Source organism: Morchella importuna (assembly GCF_003444635.1).
Source record: "Morchella importuna strain M04M26 chromosome Unknown Morimp01GS001, whole genome shotgun sequence".
In the NCBI taxonomy this organism is placed as follows: Eukaryota; Fungi; Ascomycota; class Pezizomycetes; order Pezizales; family Morchellaceae; genus Morchella; species Morchella importuna.
The window spans coordinates 288,334-304,413 of record NW_025763398.1 but is presented as its reverse complement, the minus strand read 5'-3'; the positions used below and the strand labels follow the sequence as shown (position 1 = coordinate 304,413).

At 49.0% G+C, this 16,080-nt stretch overlaps 4 protein-coding genes across 4 annotated transcripts; 3 read left to right on the top strand and 1 right to left on the bottom strand.

Moving 5' to 3' along the window:
- Positions 1-675: 675 nt before the first annotated feature.
- LAJ45_00065 (uncharacterized protein) lies at positions 676-1,661 on the top strand (the record flags this gene model as incomplete). Its single annotated transcript, XM_046109667.1, has 7 exons — positions 676-725; positions 795-941; positions 988-996; positions 1,054-1,059; positions 1,119-1,137; positions 1,251-1,263; positions 1,333-1,661. The coding sequence occupies 7 exons, from the start codon at positions 676-678 to the stop codon at positions 1,659-1,661; spliced, it is 573 nt and encodes a 190-aa protein (XP_045976360.1).
- A 1,508-nt stretch (positions 1,662-3,169) lies between these two features.
- Positions 3,170-4,280, top strand: LAJ45_00064 (uncharacterized protein; the record flags this gene model as incomplete). Its single annotated transcript, XM_046109666.1, has 2 exons — positions 3,170-4,061; positions 4,126-4,280. The coding sequence occupies 2 exons, from the start codon at positions 3,170-3,172 to the stop codon at positions 4,278-4,280; spliced, it is 1,047 nt and encodes a 348-aa protein (XP_045976359.1).
- A 746-nt stretch (positions 4,281-5,026) lies between these two features.
- Positions 5,027-6,866, top strand: LAJ45_00063 (uncharacterized protein; the record flags this gene model as incomplete). Its single annotated transcript, XM_046109665.1, has 4 exons — positions 5,027-5,037; positions 5,252-5,484; positions 5,720-6,254; positions 6,308-6,866. 4 exons carry the CDS (start codon positions 5,027-5,029, stop codon positions 6,864-6,866), a joined length of 1,338 nt encoding a protein of 445 aa, XP_045976358.1.
- Positions 6,867-10,237: 3,371 nt separating this feature from the next.
- On the bottom strand, positions 10,238-11,063 carry LAJ45_00062 (uncharacterized protein; the record flags this gene model as incomplete). The annotated part of the gene is made up of 4 exons (XM_046109664.1): positions 10,238-10,246; positions 10,328-10,361; positions 10,704-10,841; positions 10,999-11,063. 4 exons carry the CDS (start codon positions 11,061-11,063, stop codon positions 10,238-10,240), a joined length of 246 nt encoding a protein of 81 aa, XP_045976357.1.
- Positions 11,064-16,080: the final 5,017 nt, after the last annotated feature.

The following is a 16,080-nucleotide window of genomic DNA, read 5'->3' as shown; positions in this document are numbered from 1 at the left end:
GCCCCCCAGCCTCCACGATCCTTGTTTTGGACAAATGCAAATCCTGAGACTTACATTATGTATAGCTACCTCGACACCAGTGGCTTGATTCCCTTCCTCAGCTGAGGTCTTAAGCACCCAGCTAGCTAGCTGTTTGGCCAGCGAAAGCGAGAGAGCGGGGTGTTCCGTCATAGCTACATAATATAACTGCCAGCCTGAAGTGCATATATCTTGTTCCTATCGTCTATCGTTGCAAATCTCCCTTCTCTTCTGCGGATCGCGTTGGTTGAGGACCGTTGGAACCTAACCTTGCTTGGCGCCTTGACAGGCTGCGGGGTTCTTAGCGGGGCCGCGTAATTGAGGCTCTTTGCAACGTGCATGGTTGCGGGGGGAACTGTTCTTCTCTCTCTCTCTCTCTCTCTCTTCATCCTCAGAGGGAGCATGCGCAGCAGATCATGAATAGTGATTGATTGATGGGGATTGTATCGTCATCTTTGTCCGCTGTCATATATGCAGATGTTTATCGGTTTTTGTTTCCTGTCTGGCCTGGCTTCGCGAGATCTACAGACACCCTGTTCTCTCGACGCGTCACTCGATCCCGTGCCACGTGAATGCGCTGATAATAGTAGCTGTATTACTAATATTTCCCTATTACTACCTATTAGTAGGGTATTCAGAGTTAGGATAGCAATAGCTATGTCAAACAGCCTCTTCTTCTCCCCAGAGCTGAGAACGTCGCTGAAGGGGTGAGCAAGAGAGACCTTCACTACCCCCCCAAAATCACAATCCCAGCTCTGATCTACCTGGGACAAAAGCTTGTCGCCTCCCCAGTCATCATGGAGCATCACTCGCCCTTGCTCCCGGCTAGCGCTGTTTTTCCCCCCTGGCTCGTTGTTTCACTCGGATGCCATCATTAACCATGCTGGCGAGGATTTGGTGCTTGTATATTCCCTGTTATCAGTGTACTCTTCGCCTCAGTTGTCAAGATGGCTCCGATGTGGTATTAAGACTTAATAGGTAATGGGATGGATGTTTCTACGACGAAGAGGGATGAAAGCTGATCTCCTTGTGCAGACAAAGGTGACACGTTTAGCTAGGTTGGGCTGTGGACACCGTTGCTAAGACCACCTTGCATGAAGCCCATGGATTAGAAACGCAGTGTGGGGCATTCGAGCTATTATTCTATTGTGGCAGCTACTTGATTGAACCCTCTCCCAGCAAGGATAGGTACCGACTACTGCGCCCAAAAAGTCCCCCCTTTTAAAGTCTAGATCTTGCATATCAGTACTACACCTCCAACCATCATCGAAGGCCGCGCTGTACCTAATCCCTCTAACACTCTCTCACTCCCAGCATATCTCCCACTACACAGCCCCACCGGCACCTCTTCTCCCTATACAATGCCGCTACCACCACCACCACCACCACCACCACTACTACTACTACCATTCCTCTCGCATTTCCTCCCCCAAACACACATCCACCGCCGCCCAGCACCGCCCCCGCACGCCATATGCATCGTCCCCCTAAACCGCATCCTTTTTAGAATGCCGGAGTACCCGTGGGGCTTGGTGTACCACAGTACTATGGCGCTGCGGCCGGGATATGCTGCGAGCGCTAGCTATAGCTCGAGGGGAGTGGTGTCGAGGTCGAGGATTCTGCTGGCGATTATGTTTTTTTGAACGCGATGAGAACTTTTTTTTTAATCTTTTTTTGGTTTTTCGATTTGGTGTTTGTAATGGGGGTATAAAGATAGATTGTTTAGAACGGGCTTAAAGGATGGTTTGGGTTGGACTAGAGGGAGTTTGGGAGATATGAGATTCTAGATATGGCCATGAGCTTATGTACATGTAGGCAGCTCTTCTTCTTCTTCTTCTTCTTAATGATCCGGACTGCATGAGCGGAGGTTTAACTTACTGTTAATTAAGTCTAGTTGTAATGATTCCAAAGCTAGATGTTTTTTATAATTGAAGAATTAGTAATATACACCCATATTTCGAGTTCTAATATTCATAGCTATAGTGAATACTGGCTGAGCCATATAATCATCATCTTTACCTCTTTTACTACCTCTAAACGCCTTTCCAACTCACAAAAGAGGACCCCTCTAGTGTAGTCGACGAGACGAGTTAACTCGAGTCCTCGACTCGATCGAGCCCAAAGCTCGAGCAGCTACCCTCACGAGTCGGGTTTGCTCGAGCTTTTTCTGCTGCTCAACTTGAAACGTTCGAGTCTTTTGAGTGTTATCTCTCTGAATATCCCCGCCTGAAAACCATAGATATGCCCATATTACCCTTCCGCTGCACTCAACCCTAACCCTAACAACATATGTTTGTACAGAGAGAGCTAGAATGACAGCTTCTAAAAGTTCTATCTGGAACCACTGAAAAGCCCGAGCTCAGCTCGAGCTACTCGAGCTTTTACAAGTCGAGACAAGCCGAGCAACTCCTATCACGAGTCAAGTCAAGCTTTTCCTCCTGCTCGTCGACCGCACTAGACCCCTCTCTGTGCAGTAAGATGCCATCTGTGATGGATGAAGACAGCGTATACGTATAAAGACAGCTATGTAGCCTAAACCAGGCAAGAGACACATAGCTAGAACCAGTAACTGCTGCATGTATAAATACTTAAGCAGAAAGAGCACCGAGACTCGGACAGACAATACCAACAACATCCAGATCTCTATATATTTATGCTTACACGCCCGACCTGCGCAACTGTTCCAAATTCTAAATCATCACACCAACCCCTCCAATACTCGGTGCGTGCGCGTGCAATTACATGTACTAATATAATGGGACGGGAACCGGAGGTGAGTCGGCTCCCAAATGTCAATACTATGTGAGAAGGACGAAACAGACGAAGCATGGCTTCAAAAGCCAACACCGCTATATCGAATTGCAAAGAAGCCCTCACAACCAAAACTTCGACATTCTACTACCCATCCGCCGGGTGTGGGGGTAATTGAATCATCTCACGTACATACATACCCTATATACACTAAGCCCCATAGCCGCACATTAACATCGATCAACAGTAAACAATATCATCAATTAGCCCCGCCATCCATCTACTACGAGAACTAGTTTAACATCAATTGCAACATCCCTCCTCCTACCTCATCACTACTTCAACTTACACCATCTACACACCATCGCTATCATCCCTATATCATCAACAGCTACGCACAATGGAAAACACCAAAAACAGCACATTCCACTATGGCTACCGCCTCGCAATCGAGCACGTCCGCGCCTCCATGTATCGAGCCCTCAACCCCTCCATCACCTTGTACATGACCGTCGTGCTCGACCACGTCCTCAACGACTTTGAGTACCAGCTGCACGACAGACCCGCAGGCGGTGATGGTACGCCTGGAGCGCCTGGAGCTTCTCCTGGAGTTGTTGCACAGGCCCTGGTTGGGGCCGCCGCACAGCCCGCCAATGTTACCCCTACTAGCAGCGAGCTCGGTGGGAGGGCTTGGTATGAGCCTAGGCGTATTGAACCCGCCAAACCTGTTGCTCCCGCCAACTCCGCTGCTTCTACCAAGGTCGCCGCCTTCAAGACCGCCCCCGCCGGGCTTACAACTCCTACAAATCCCACCCCCGTCAACTTCAACGTCTCCACGCCATCATCATACGCCGCAGGTACTAAAACTACAGCCGCCTCTAAGCCTGGCCCTATCGTACTATCCCCGGCCTCCGCACCTTCCACCCCCACCCCCACCCCCACCCCCTCCAACGCCTTCACCGACGGTACTGCCACTTTCGTACCGCTCTCTGCCGCCGAATACGCCGTGGCAAACAAGTTGATCAAAAACCACGCCGGCAGTATCCTTCTCCCCAGGCCGCGTCTCCGCCCCATCACCATGCGGGTTCACAAGCCAATCAAGATCACCCGCCCCCTGAATCTTGAGGCCGTCCTTGCGCAATCGAGGGGCGTAAAAGCTAACTATGAGTGTGGGCCGTGCGCGAAGGGGAATGGGCCATTTACCGAGTGTGTCATTGTGCCGGGGATGCTCCGCTCTAGCTGTAGCAACTGCCATTATAACAATGCGAGCCAGAGGTGTACTTTTAGGACTGGTAAGTGGAGATCCCCCCCCCGGTGTTATGTATTTAATTTTGTGGTGCTGACTGGTGCATGTAGCTCTTGGAACACCCGTTTCAACGGACATGATTCCTGCCGAGTATATAAATGCTGATGCAGGTTTCCCAGCTGCGCAAAAGGTCTTGGAAGATGATGACGCGGAGCCGAACAAGAAGCGGAAGCTTAACCACGAGCCGTCGGAGTTTGTGAAATAGAGAACGACGAATGAACATGCTGTTTTTTTTCGTCCGGTGTCTCTGGTTCGCACTGTACTATCCTTCCCTAACTCTTTTGTAATTACATACAGGGCTTTCTGCAACTATAGTATGCAGATAGTGATTAAAATTAATCCTTGCATTTGGTTTGCAAGTATATATTATGCACCTGTATATGAAACGCTTTACACTCACTGCCTATAGCTAGCAGTGTAAGCTCTGTAAACGCTATATTGCAGGTGCAAATAGACATTGAGTATGTGCAAGCTGAGCATTCCGCTCAAGAATCAAGACACATCTCTACAATCCCCTTGCACTACTTACTTTCCACAGTTCGAGTCTTGCACCCCCAACAACCACCAGCCATGAGTATAAACCCCATTGTAAACCAAACCCCACCATGCAAACCCCATATACCGAGTGCAAACACCCGCACAGCACCAAAACCGCACACCCCACCAATCCCCCCATCATTGCACCCCTTTACACCCACCGCAGCAGAGTGTCGTTGTTTACACAGCTCTACTCTACTTACATAATCCTACTAAACAGCAGCTAATGACTAATCCACATCCACACCCCTAACCCACTACCAGCGACCACGTGACACCGCGATACCAAGCCATGACTTCATCGTCCCAGCACGTGCAGCGGGGTCTAAACCTCTAAACCGCCACCAGAGCTCTCAGAACAGCAGAAACATATCTCACCACCACATCACAGCTAGCTATCCAAAGCTCACCACCATGTGCGGAAGGTAACCCGCCCCCAGTACCCCACTATCCGCCCCCCTCCCACCCTCAGCATTCCCCCGCGCCCCCCCCTGCCCCCAGTACCCCGCCCCCAGTACCCCACTATCCGCCCCCCCCCCACCCTCAGCATTCCCCCGCGCCCCCCTGCCCCCAGTAGCCCCACACCACCCCTCCCCCAGCATTCCTCCCCCACAACACACAACTAACAAACCAGCACAGATACGCGCTCGCCTACCCACCCGCGGACCTCGCGCAGCGCCTGATCCAGGACGGCCTCCCCGTGGACGAGGAGCCGCTCGCGCGCGAGGTGCGCAGCGGGTACAATGTTGCGCCGGGGAGCCATCAGCCTGTGTATCGTGCGCTCCCCGAGGAGGGGAGGTGGATGGTGCGGGGGAGAAGAGGGGTGAGAAGGGAGGGGGGGGACGAGGTATGGGTTGACGGCGATGCGGTGGGTTAGTGGCTTTTTCTGTGTGTGTGTTTGAGTGCTGGAGAGAAGGGGAGGGGTGCGGAGGTGTGTGGGTTCTGGGTAGTTCACGCGGAACCTGTGTGGAGGCTGATATTCGGCCGGTAGTCTCCACACAAGGACATCACACCTCCATAGCTTCTCCCCAAAGCTCCTCTTCACCACTCTCCTCCACCACCCCTTCCTCCCCTCTCCGTCTGCCATACTCCAACTAACACCCGCAGGCCTAATCCCCTCCTGGTCCTGGCCCATCACCACCACCACCTCCACAAACACCACCCCCACGCCCCCCACTCCCATCCTCACAACCATCAACTGCCGCGACACCACCCTCCGCCACTCCATCGGCCTCTGGAGCACCCTCAAGCACACCCAGCGCTGCCTCATCCCCGCGCAGGGCTTCTACGAATGGCAGAAACCCACCTCCGGGCAGCAGCGCCTCCCGCACTACATCCAGCGGCGCGACCGGCGCCTCGTGTACTTTGCCGGCCTCTGGGAGTCCTACACCCCCCCCGGTGGTGGTGGCACGCCGTACTACTCATACACGATCGTGACGACGGCGGCGGCGCCGGCGATGCGCTTCCTGCATGAGCGCATGCCGGTGGTGGTGGAGGCGGGGTCGGAGGAGATGCGGCTGTGGCTGGCGCCGGGGGAGAGGTGGGGGGAGGGGCTGCAGGGCGTGTGTGTGCCGTGGGGCGGGGAGTTGGAGGTGTATAGGGTGGCCATGGAGGTTGGGAATGTGAAGAGGGATGAGAGCTGGTTTGTGCAGCCGGTTGGGGGGTTGAAGGGGGGATTGAGAGCTTTTTTGGAAGGAAGGGGAAGGGGAAGGGGAAGGAGGAGGAGGAGGCTGACGAGGGTGAAGCTACGGAGGGTGCTTTGGTGGTAGGGGAGAAGGTGGAGAAGGATTCGGATATGAAGGCTGGGGAAGAGGGTAAGCACCTCATGCCCAAGAACGACCTGGAAGACACCAAGGATATCAATATTAAGCAAGAGGCGGACCTCAAAACTGAAATCCCCATCGACGACGACGGATGGGAGACCTGGCCAGAGGCCTTTAAAACCGAGCACAACCCCGAAGAAGAATGGGAAACCTGGCCAGAAGAGGAATTCAAAGACGAAGCCTCCAGTGCCACTAATCCCCCAGAGCCCGCCTCAGGCACCCTCAAAAACAACGCCCCAAACACCACCACCACCACCACCACCACCACAGCAGCGCTCAAGCGGGAATACGATGCCAGTGATGTCTTGTCGCCGCCGGCAAAGGTGGCAAAGACGGGTGAGACGCCGCCGTGGGTGAGGTCTGCCACGAGTAATGCTGCGAACCGGAGGGTGGTGGTGGTGGTGCTGGTAGGAGGATGGGGAAGGGCGTGAAGGATGGGACGCCGATGATTACCAATTTCTTCAAGAAATGAAGGGTATTTGGGGGCCGGAAATGGCATTGTGGTGGGGATGGGGGGACTTGATGTTTATAGTTTGCTAGTAACTGTAATATATATTTCACAGGAACCGGGGCAGTACTGTAGTTGATCAATTGACCCAACTACTAACTCCCACAAGACGATACTTATAAAAAAATGATTTCTACCACATACACGTTCGTATGTGTATAAAGAAGCCGCTGATAATTAATGCGAAAAAAGGTCTAGAATAGCACGGTTTCTGGTAGACACACTGTACTCTAGCTACAATAACACATGATACAAGACGACACAGCTCGCTATGATTTGTACAAAACAAATAAATATAGGGCTAGATGGCTGAGCATTTCATCTTGGCACACTGCCAAGCTCAGATATCAGTTCCAGCACAGAATCCACTATGGGCGGGTGGTCTAGTGGATAGACTGCCCGTCGACACCGAGCATACCCAGGATACAACCAATACACACATAAGGTCCTGGGTTCAAATCAGGGGTGGGGTAGTAGTCGCAAATTTCTCAATAAGTCGCTACAGTACCTTTTGCGGTTTTGTTGATAGAAGCTTTTATTCTTTCTTTTCTTCCTCCTCTTATATAATAAAATAAATTAGAAAACGCTATTTTGATGTTTGACCTCTTTAGGGGATCCGGAGGAAGGGGTCAGTAGTGGGGCCGGGAATCGACCTTATTGCTAACTTTACCCAACTGTCTTTGTTCTCTCGGCGTCAGGTCGATCGGGTAGACAATAAACTGTAGTATTTTGCATCATGTGTTATTACAGAGCACGTATACCGGAAACTGTATAATTTTAGACCTTTTTCCCTAATTAATATTCCTAGGGAGGGAGCACGGGGCGAGTGATGGTTGGTGAAGTAGAGTACACACTCTTGCTATATCCAGCCCTGTTTCATCGGGATAGTCATTTCCACTTACTTTCTTACATTTCTTCAGGGAAGAGAGAGTGTCAGTAAGATTTCCCCCATCGCTGTGATGGCGCTAATCACAATATATCACTCGACATTTTCGCTTTACGTACATAGCTACTTGAATCTGTGTGAGCTGACTACGTAGGCCTAAGCCCCAGTTACCTTCATCATCGAGGCGCAAAGAGACACTGTCAGCTTACATACCCATATGGCCGGATTGGAGCCGCCCAGGGAGCTGTGGCTACATAGTGATCTGGCAGCCAATAAGCGTTCATCTTTTTTTTTTTTTGCAGTTTTTATGTTTGTCAGGCCAGTTTTAATCTGGCAGTACGAGTAAGACTCACGGTGTTTTCATCTAGTGGAACGATACAAAATACCATCCATCCATCGATGCATCCATCAATGAATCAGGAATCAATCTTGGCAAGTTCGATCATATCATACGCCCACCCCTCGGACACGACGGTACTGATATCTTGCATAGATTCCTCTTTACAGAAACCTTAATCAACAGATATATATCGAATGATTCCTTTCTGATAAGAAGGAACCCGGACATGTAGTACCAAGTACCAAACTACATACGATACAGCTAGCAGCCAAGTGTCCATGCAGCCCGATCTGAATCTGAATCTGAAGCCCTAGAACCGTCCGAAGTACCCCCTCCAAAACTGTTAAACTACCTTCCGTTCTTGTATCGATTTGGGACGATATGATCTATCTACGATCGAGATGTTAAAGTCCAGAGCTAGAGACGAGGCGAAGGCTTGAGAATAAACTATGCAAGTCTACCTTGCCTTGATTTTGCGCTCTTAGGAGCACAAAACTCTATTAGTGGTAAGCGCATACTTGGACAAGAGTCTGAGCTGGAACATTCTTTAATCGAGTCTTACAAGCCCCCGGCCGTGTGCTCCTTCACATATCACGACGCTCCATCACATCATATCACGCTCAGAGTAAGCCAAGCCTTTCGGCATGCACACCAGTATTTTTCTAGGAGACAAAATTTACACCAATCTCGAGACACCAAGAACGAAAATAGTCCATTATTGGGAAAGATTCGCAATAAACATACAACTAATTCGGGAAATCTGGAGATAACAGGATTGCGCGTTATCAGAATTAGACGGAGCCAATCCTCACTCATTGTTAGACCAGGGTTTCATTAGCTACAATAACAAGCGAGGTAACAGAGAAAATTGTGATAGTGACGGGGTTTTGGCGGCTGCGTTGCTCTTATTTGATACATGGTTGAGAGCAGCTTTTCTTGGTATAAACGTTCGAAGATCGAGAGTTTCACCAATACATGTATGTTGTCTCCATGGTGGGCCACCCTCGGGGCGAGACATCTGTTACTTCATTAGATTCTTAGTTTATCTACATTTGTTTCTGTTGGTTATTCCCTCATCGCGGATTCTTAATTTCTTGTGGTGAACTCCGATCAACAGGGAAATCGTCAGATGCTGAAAAAGAGGACAATAAAACCGAGCTCCAGCTACTAAATTTCCGGTACATGATCCCTTAAAACCCTTCGATGTGGCTATGGTCGTAGTTGTTAATATATTCACTTGTAGAATAAATAAATATATACTATTATATCACATACACATAGAATCTATTCCCGAGTAATCTCTGTGGAGATGTGCTTGCAGTAGGGCTACTGCGCGCACCGCCAATATAATCCTCCGCGGCGGATGCATAAATCTCGGCGAATGGGGTCACTTATCCAGTCGTTAGTGACGCCATCCAGGGACTAAAACGTATATACTCCTAAAAGATCGACACGATCCTGGGGCAGGGCCCTATACCGTCCACGAGGGGCCTTGTCGTAATTGACATTCCCGCTCCGTCGTGCGCCATATTTCCCCGATTTCCCCTGTCAATCGTCTCTTGAGAGGAAGGATATACACAATATAGAGTTGATTTCCGTAGATCTCCAGGGACTTAATTCGCGACTTGTACCGCGTAGCCGGATCTTCGAAGCGGGGATATATATTTACCCTGCCAATGATCATATGCGCACATATGCAGATGTCCCTTCTAGAGTAAGTAGACCAAAATAAAACTCTTAGAAGGTCTCCGTCAAAAGAGGTAAATGATGCCCAAAAATCGCAGTACTTTATTATAGGGCATATCAATTTGGAATCGGCCTGCCCCCCGCGGCAAGAGGGACTGTCGGGTCGGCGCTTTCGTGGCCCCAGAGGTGAAAGTCTTCGCCAGTCCGGCAGAACAAATCGGTAGATATTTTGCAAAAACTATGAAATAAGCGGTTGGTCTTCGGGAACCCGCCGCACCGCTAAGTTAACCCTTTTGGCACACAGCGGGTGATTCGCCCAGATTCCCAGGGATTTGTTTCGCCCTACGTTTTGTTTGGCTCGATGTTCGAAATGGAGATAAACTTATCCAGGCTACACAGTAGGTCAATCAATGTTCCATCTAGATTACAATACCAGATTAGATCTCAAATACTCTAGGTGAATGAAACATACTGCGTGAACCCCCAAGATGCGAGTGATTGATTCCCTATGCATAAATCTCACACGCAAATCGCGATATCTACCGTGATCTCACCGCAGTACTAATCGTTTCCCGAGGCTCAACGCTCCGATTGCCTCTTAACTCCCGAAATCCACTAAGCATCGGCAAGACTTCCGAGTGAGAATCCATGATTACTGGTATAGCACATATGGTGTCGATCCCCGCGCTAAAACCGGCAATCCTGTCGATCCTTTCCTGAAAACTGGCCCAATGGTTAAGCGGAACGGAAGCCGTACGCCCGGCCGAGACAACACACGGAATAACCTAAAAGAATAATCTTAAAGGGTTCCAGACGCTAGCAGCCCAGTCGTGTCGCTACCTGCTCACCGTTCGTTCGTTCGGTTGCCTTGGCGGGAGGCAATTAAAAAAGACGCATCCCCGTGCATCTGGTCGGAGATTTCCAGAGTGACAGGTTTGGCGGTTGTGATACGCGCGTCTTTGCTGGATCTGATGCGCAGCACACGTCTGTCACGCTATCAATTCCCTGATCCAGAATGCAGGGCATTCTGGAAGGTATCATCGATCATCACTCTTGTTATTTCCCGCAATATAGTCCGCTTTCGAACAAAGATCGTTCTTGCATGGGACGTTTTAAACTGCACTGCACACGGGAAAAACACACCGTAGAAGCCCTAGCCCTGAATCTATTGAGAGATGATTGTCATCTCGCACCAAGTTCCCTGGCATTGCTTGCCGTATGCAACTACCTAGAATAGGTTCCTAGAGCACTCGAAGATGTAAATCCTATAGTAGAGACAAGATGTTTATCTACTTCCTATAATCGAAGGCGCTGAATGTTCATTTGTCCCGCCCAGCTAGTATTCCCAGCTATATTCTCACCTGTTAGCATTGGCAAGCCGCCGTGGAACAGTCAAAAGGGGCAATATACCCGAATTCAGGCTTGTGACTCGTCCTCACAACTACCATTGACGGATACCCACCACCCCTAAGTAAACGAATAAACTTCCTCATAAACCTTCCCAAAACTCTTTTCACCGGGAGAAGACCTTGCGGCTCCCACTTAAGGCTGACCAACTAGCAACGACTCCAAGTGTAATAGTTGTTCACCTTGAGGTACCTTGAATCTGTATTATAATCATTGTCCTCGTTCCCAAAGCAACTGCATCCCGAGAAACACATCGGAGACAGCATTGAAACCTTAAAGTCCTACTGGACTTCCGATTTGCTGAGGTTCACGACTAATCACTCGCCACGGAAATCTAAATCCAAGCTATATTTCTAGATGAGACCTGCCAAGAGAATCAAGAAGTAAAAAGTAGAGTATGTGTCTAAGGAAGAAAATTCGTCACGCGCTTCTCACGATTTTGGGATAGCCCCGATGCGATGCGGGTGCATAGGGTGCAGCAAACCTAATGCATAGCGTGGAAACTCAGGACACTACTCAGGATTAGCTGGGTCTCCCATTAGATACTCTAAGGATCATGAGGGATATGTAAATTACGAGTGTCACTATTTCATTCAGCATTAGGTAGTGCCGACGGTGATAAGAATGGGGTAGGTAGAGCAACCTTTAAACCGTGCTGTCACCAGCTGAGTGAAAGACCATCACGAGAACCTCTCCTGCAGTTGGGATTAGGAATCGAAAACCTGGGGCTACATACCACTTGTCGCAAGCGATCTCGTGTGATCTCCAGACCCAAGAAGACAACAGTATGAGTACATTCGGCGACAGAAATCCAAAGACCCTGCGTTCGGGAGTAGGCACATAACTACTAGTCACACCATTATATTATAACTAAACAGGAGGCGCCGACGGGGCGAGGATCGGGGGGTTGGTACCGTGGTAAACGCGTTGGGTTGCGTGGGATGCGGCGGCGCAACTGACAACGCAGTCGGAGGCCGAGGATTCTGTAACGAGTTCCCCGACAAATCATGCTACAATTGCAATTACCATAGCGAGAAAACCCCGTACACAGGTTACAAGTACCGTATGAGTACTAGATACATACCTCAAGAGAAGGCCAGTTAGTTGGTGAGAGTTATTAATTGGGTTAGTTAGGGTTAATTTGGTTATTGTATCCTTTCCAGCCTCGATCCATACGCGTCACGAGATGCACACTATATGCCCGTCTTATATCGTGACAAAAAACAAATTGTGATCCAAAAGTCGAAGAAATCGGTTTTCTATTAGTAGCTAGAAGGGTAGCCTCCTGGCGTAGGTAATCCACGGTAACAATCCATAGTCGTGCTATGTGTGTTTCCATCGGAAGAAACAACTCTTTGGATTCTGGACATCTTCACACCCCATAGCTAATTATTGGTCCTTGCAAAACGAAGGGAGCTTCTTTACCACATTATACGTTCCACGACCCATGAGGTTCACCATGCCGCGGGAAAGGGAAAAAAAGCAAAAACTGTTCCTTAACAAGGAAAACACTCGATGAGGACACCAAGATCCCGATCCACGATCCCCATGCACCCCGCACAATACGAATTTTTCTTTTCCCCGGACTTTTATGCAGCCCCAAAACTCTGATTTTTTGTATTGTCTGTATAGAGAATATGGAATGTGGTATGTTCTCCATCTAGATCGAAGTAGGAAATGAGACTTTCGCAAGGAGTAAAGCGGTCGTGAGAAGCACATGACTGACTGTATGTGCTTGCTTGCCTTTACATATCATATCATGTAACGTAGTTGTGGTTCACATGGTGGCTAGAAATCCGTTGTGTAACTGCTATTTGGAGTAGGTGCTCGAGGTGTGTATGCGGTATGCCGGCCTTCCAATGGGATGAAGGTAGGTAATAATACTCGCGACCAGCAACAAGAACCCGAATATGCAGCTGCAAGTCTTTGCTGTATTTTTGACTTCTACTCCAATGGAAGTTGCAGGTTAGGACGTGCATTTTCGGGTTCTTGTTGCTGGTCGCGAGTACATAATAAGCGATCGAACGGGTGAAGGGCGACAGCATGGCCCACATACCTAGATCCACGGATTCTTGCAGAAATCGAGAGTGAAACAAGAAGAATAATTTCGGAGGTCCTGATGAAAGTGAGCCGATAATGCTTTGCAGAATTGTGTGTAAAGTGTGTTGGTAAAAACTACCATCTTCGGTGGCGTAGTGTCGTACGGCTAGCTGCCGGACCGATATTCTGGGAACGGTTTGAGATAAGCGACTGCACAAGCTTTCTTGGTAAGTGATGTCTAACCTTAAAACCAAATTTGATCGGCCCGCACCACCCAAGACATGGAGTGGTGGCATGGCACTGAGCCTCATCGTCATCGTCATCGTGCCTTGTAAACTTCAACTCATGAAAACCAACACAGAGCGAGAGCGTACAATTATCATTGCCAGTCGCATGAATGCTGGGCTATATCATACCTTGCAATATATTATCAATTCTGACTGATCAACCAATTCCCCGACTGAGACAAGCCCATCTCGAGCACCTACCCGGGGGAGCAGCGTGAGGCAAATCTGTAAGTACGTGCGGTTAGACGGGTACGCACATGTCGATCACATTGGTAACGAAGTGAGAGACTCGCCTAACTATTGCAGGTAAATCCCGGGGCAAGAAGGATCCAGCCTAGAATCCTTGGTGGCAGTTTTCTCTACTCCATGGCATTGACAACGATGGTTTCTCCGTTGCGAAACCGAATAGAGACGCTCGTCACTCGGATTATTAGAGTAGCCCCGAGGTCGTGATCAAGATGAAGGAAGACTTGTGATTGGTGGCAGGCATGCCCTCTGGTGGTTCTATTTATAGTAGCGTGGATACATGTATGTAGGTATCCTTTGTGATGTACCTCCAATGCATCGTGTCCTCAACATTGTTCTACAAATTGTTTCTCGGCCCCTCATGCTTGCTTGAACCTGTACCACTGTTCTGCTCTAGAGTATGTAGGTTCATACATACTCCAGCCACCCACGATACCGATACCGTGTTTTTACTCTCCCAGCTACAGTGCATGCATGCATGCACTCAATCTATTCTCCAGAATTCTTGGCCGCCTGATGTATGTATCATAGTGGAGGTATGTATCAATGGGCAGTTGAACGGTGGTGTTACTGAAGCTTTCAGAAATGCCAACGCTAATCTATCTTCTAATCAACCAGACCAGATAGCTTGCCGTGTTCTGTAACGTTACTACTGTCCGCCGCAACTCAGATGCCGGGGGGATTTTGTGGTAGCTCCATTATTCTACAAAGGACCGGTAATGATATTAAAAAGCTCATTATTAAATTCCCTTGTAGAGGCCTGGTACATCGATCTCGATTGCTAGCGAGGGATTGCACGCTTTTTGCCAACTGCAATGGGCTGATTGATGCCTACATGCCCCTGGCGTTACTTTCAGTCAGGTCATCGGAGCTCGGTGTGAGGAAGGAACCTCCCTCGGCACACTCGACTTCTCGGGGAAACGGAGTTACCCCGGACAAACAGATGAGAGCTCATCCGACTTTTACCGCGGCGGTCAGCTGAACAGACCGCACCGGTATGCGTTTTCCCGTGCCTCCCTCCGTACTTTGTTTCAAAGCTTCATCCCCCCCTTCTGCTACATGCTAGCTAATAGATAGTGGGGAAACTCCCAACGGTCCATTTCGCAACTCTGTTGAAAGGGTATCCGCGTATCATGGGAAGGAAGAGTCATGGTCAAACATACCCCTCCTTCGTTGCTCCTCTCAAAATGTGTCACACCAGCCTCAAATCTGGGTACTCGCACAACTAATTCCTATGATTCATGAAAGCACCAAAAACAAAGTAATACACGAGTCAAATTCCGATAATCCTGATAGCTAATCAGCTACAACTAAACCAACTAGTTTGTCATTCACAGGCAGGAAGTTGCCACACTCGCAGCCCTAGATTGGGCATCGCATGCTTTTCTCAATTTAATATGCACCCTATCCATAGGTTTCTGATATCACAAATTCACAGCAAGAGTAGGGGATTTGTTACATGCACAACATAATCCCGGTGCCAACTAGATTATCTGCATGTTGTACCTGACGTCTGCATGTAATTTCAAGATAGGCAAAGTTCCTGCTGCGAACGCATGGAAGGGCAGTGGGATGTGTTTCTTGAATGAGTGCAGTGGCTACTGAAAAATCTGAATTTGGATAACAGCTGGCGCTGGGTCATTGGTAATTTTTTAATTTCCTCACCTTGCTTCTGGGACATTCTGGTAAGTGTTGGAATGAATGAGTTTTAAACTCAACACTGTGGCTGCCACGAATACCCTTAGGAAAGTACTAGCGTTATTATCCGAGGGAATTAATTCTTTTTCCTCCTCCTCCACCTCATCCTTCTTCCCCGGTATCTCCACAATTGCGGAGTAACCACGAATTTAGCGGGAGCCTCTAGGCGGCTTTTTGAAATCAATTCTGCCCCCGTGAGCAATTGCGAAACGAAAAAAAAAAGAGAGAAAAAAGAACTCACTATCGATAGCGAAGCGAGATACGTCATCTATTCTGTTTTTTCAAACGGCAGTTGTTTCCTTTCTACTTTTGTGGATTCTTTCTGTACCTACATTAGTCTCTATCATAAATTATAAAAATACATACGAGAATAATTATTATATAGATAAAAATAAGTTTATCCCGCGCTGCCGGTTTCCCTCCGGTTGAGAAGATCCGACAGCCCCGCCGGTTCCACAGACAAGTGTCGGACCGAACCGAGACCACGATGATCCATTTAGGTTCCGGACGGGAGGGTTCTTGCTTTCGTTATCTCACATGTCAGATT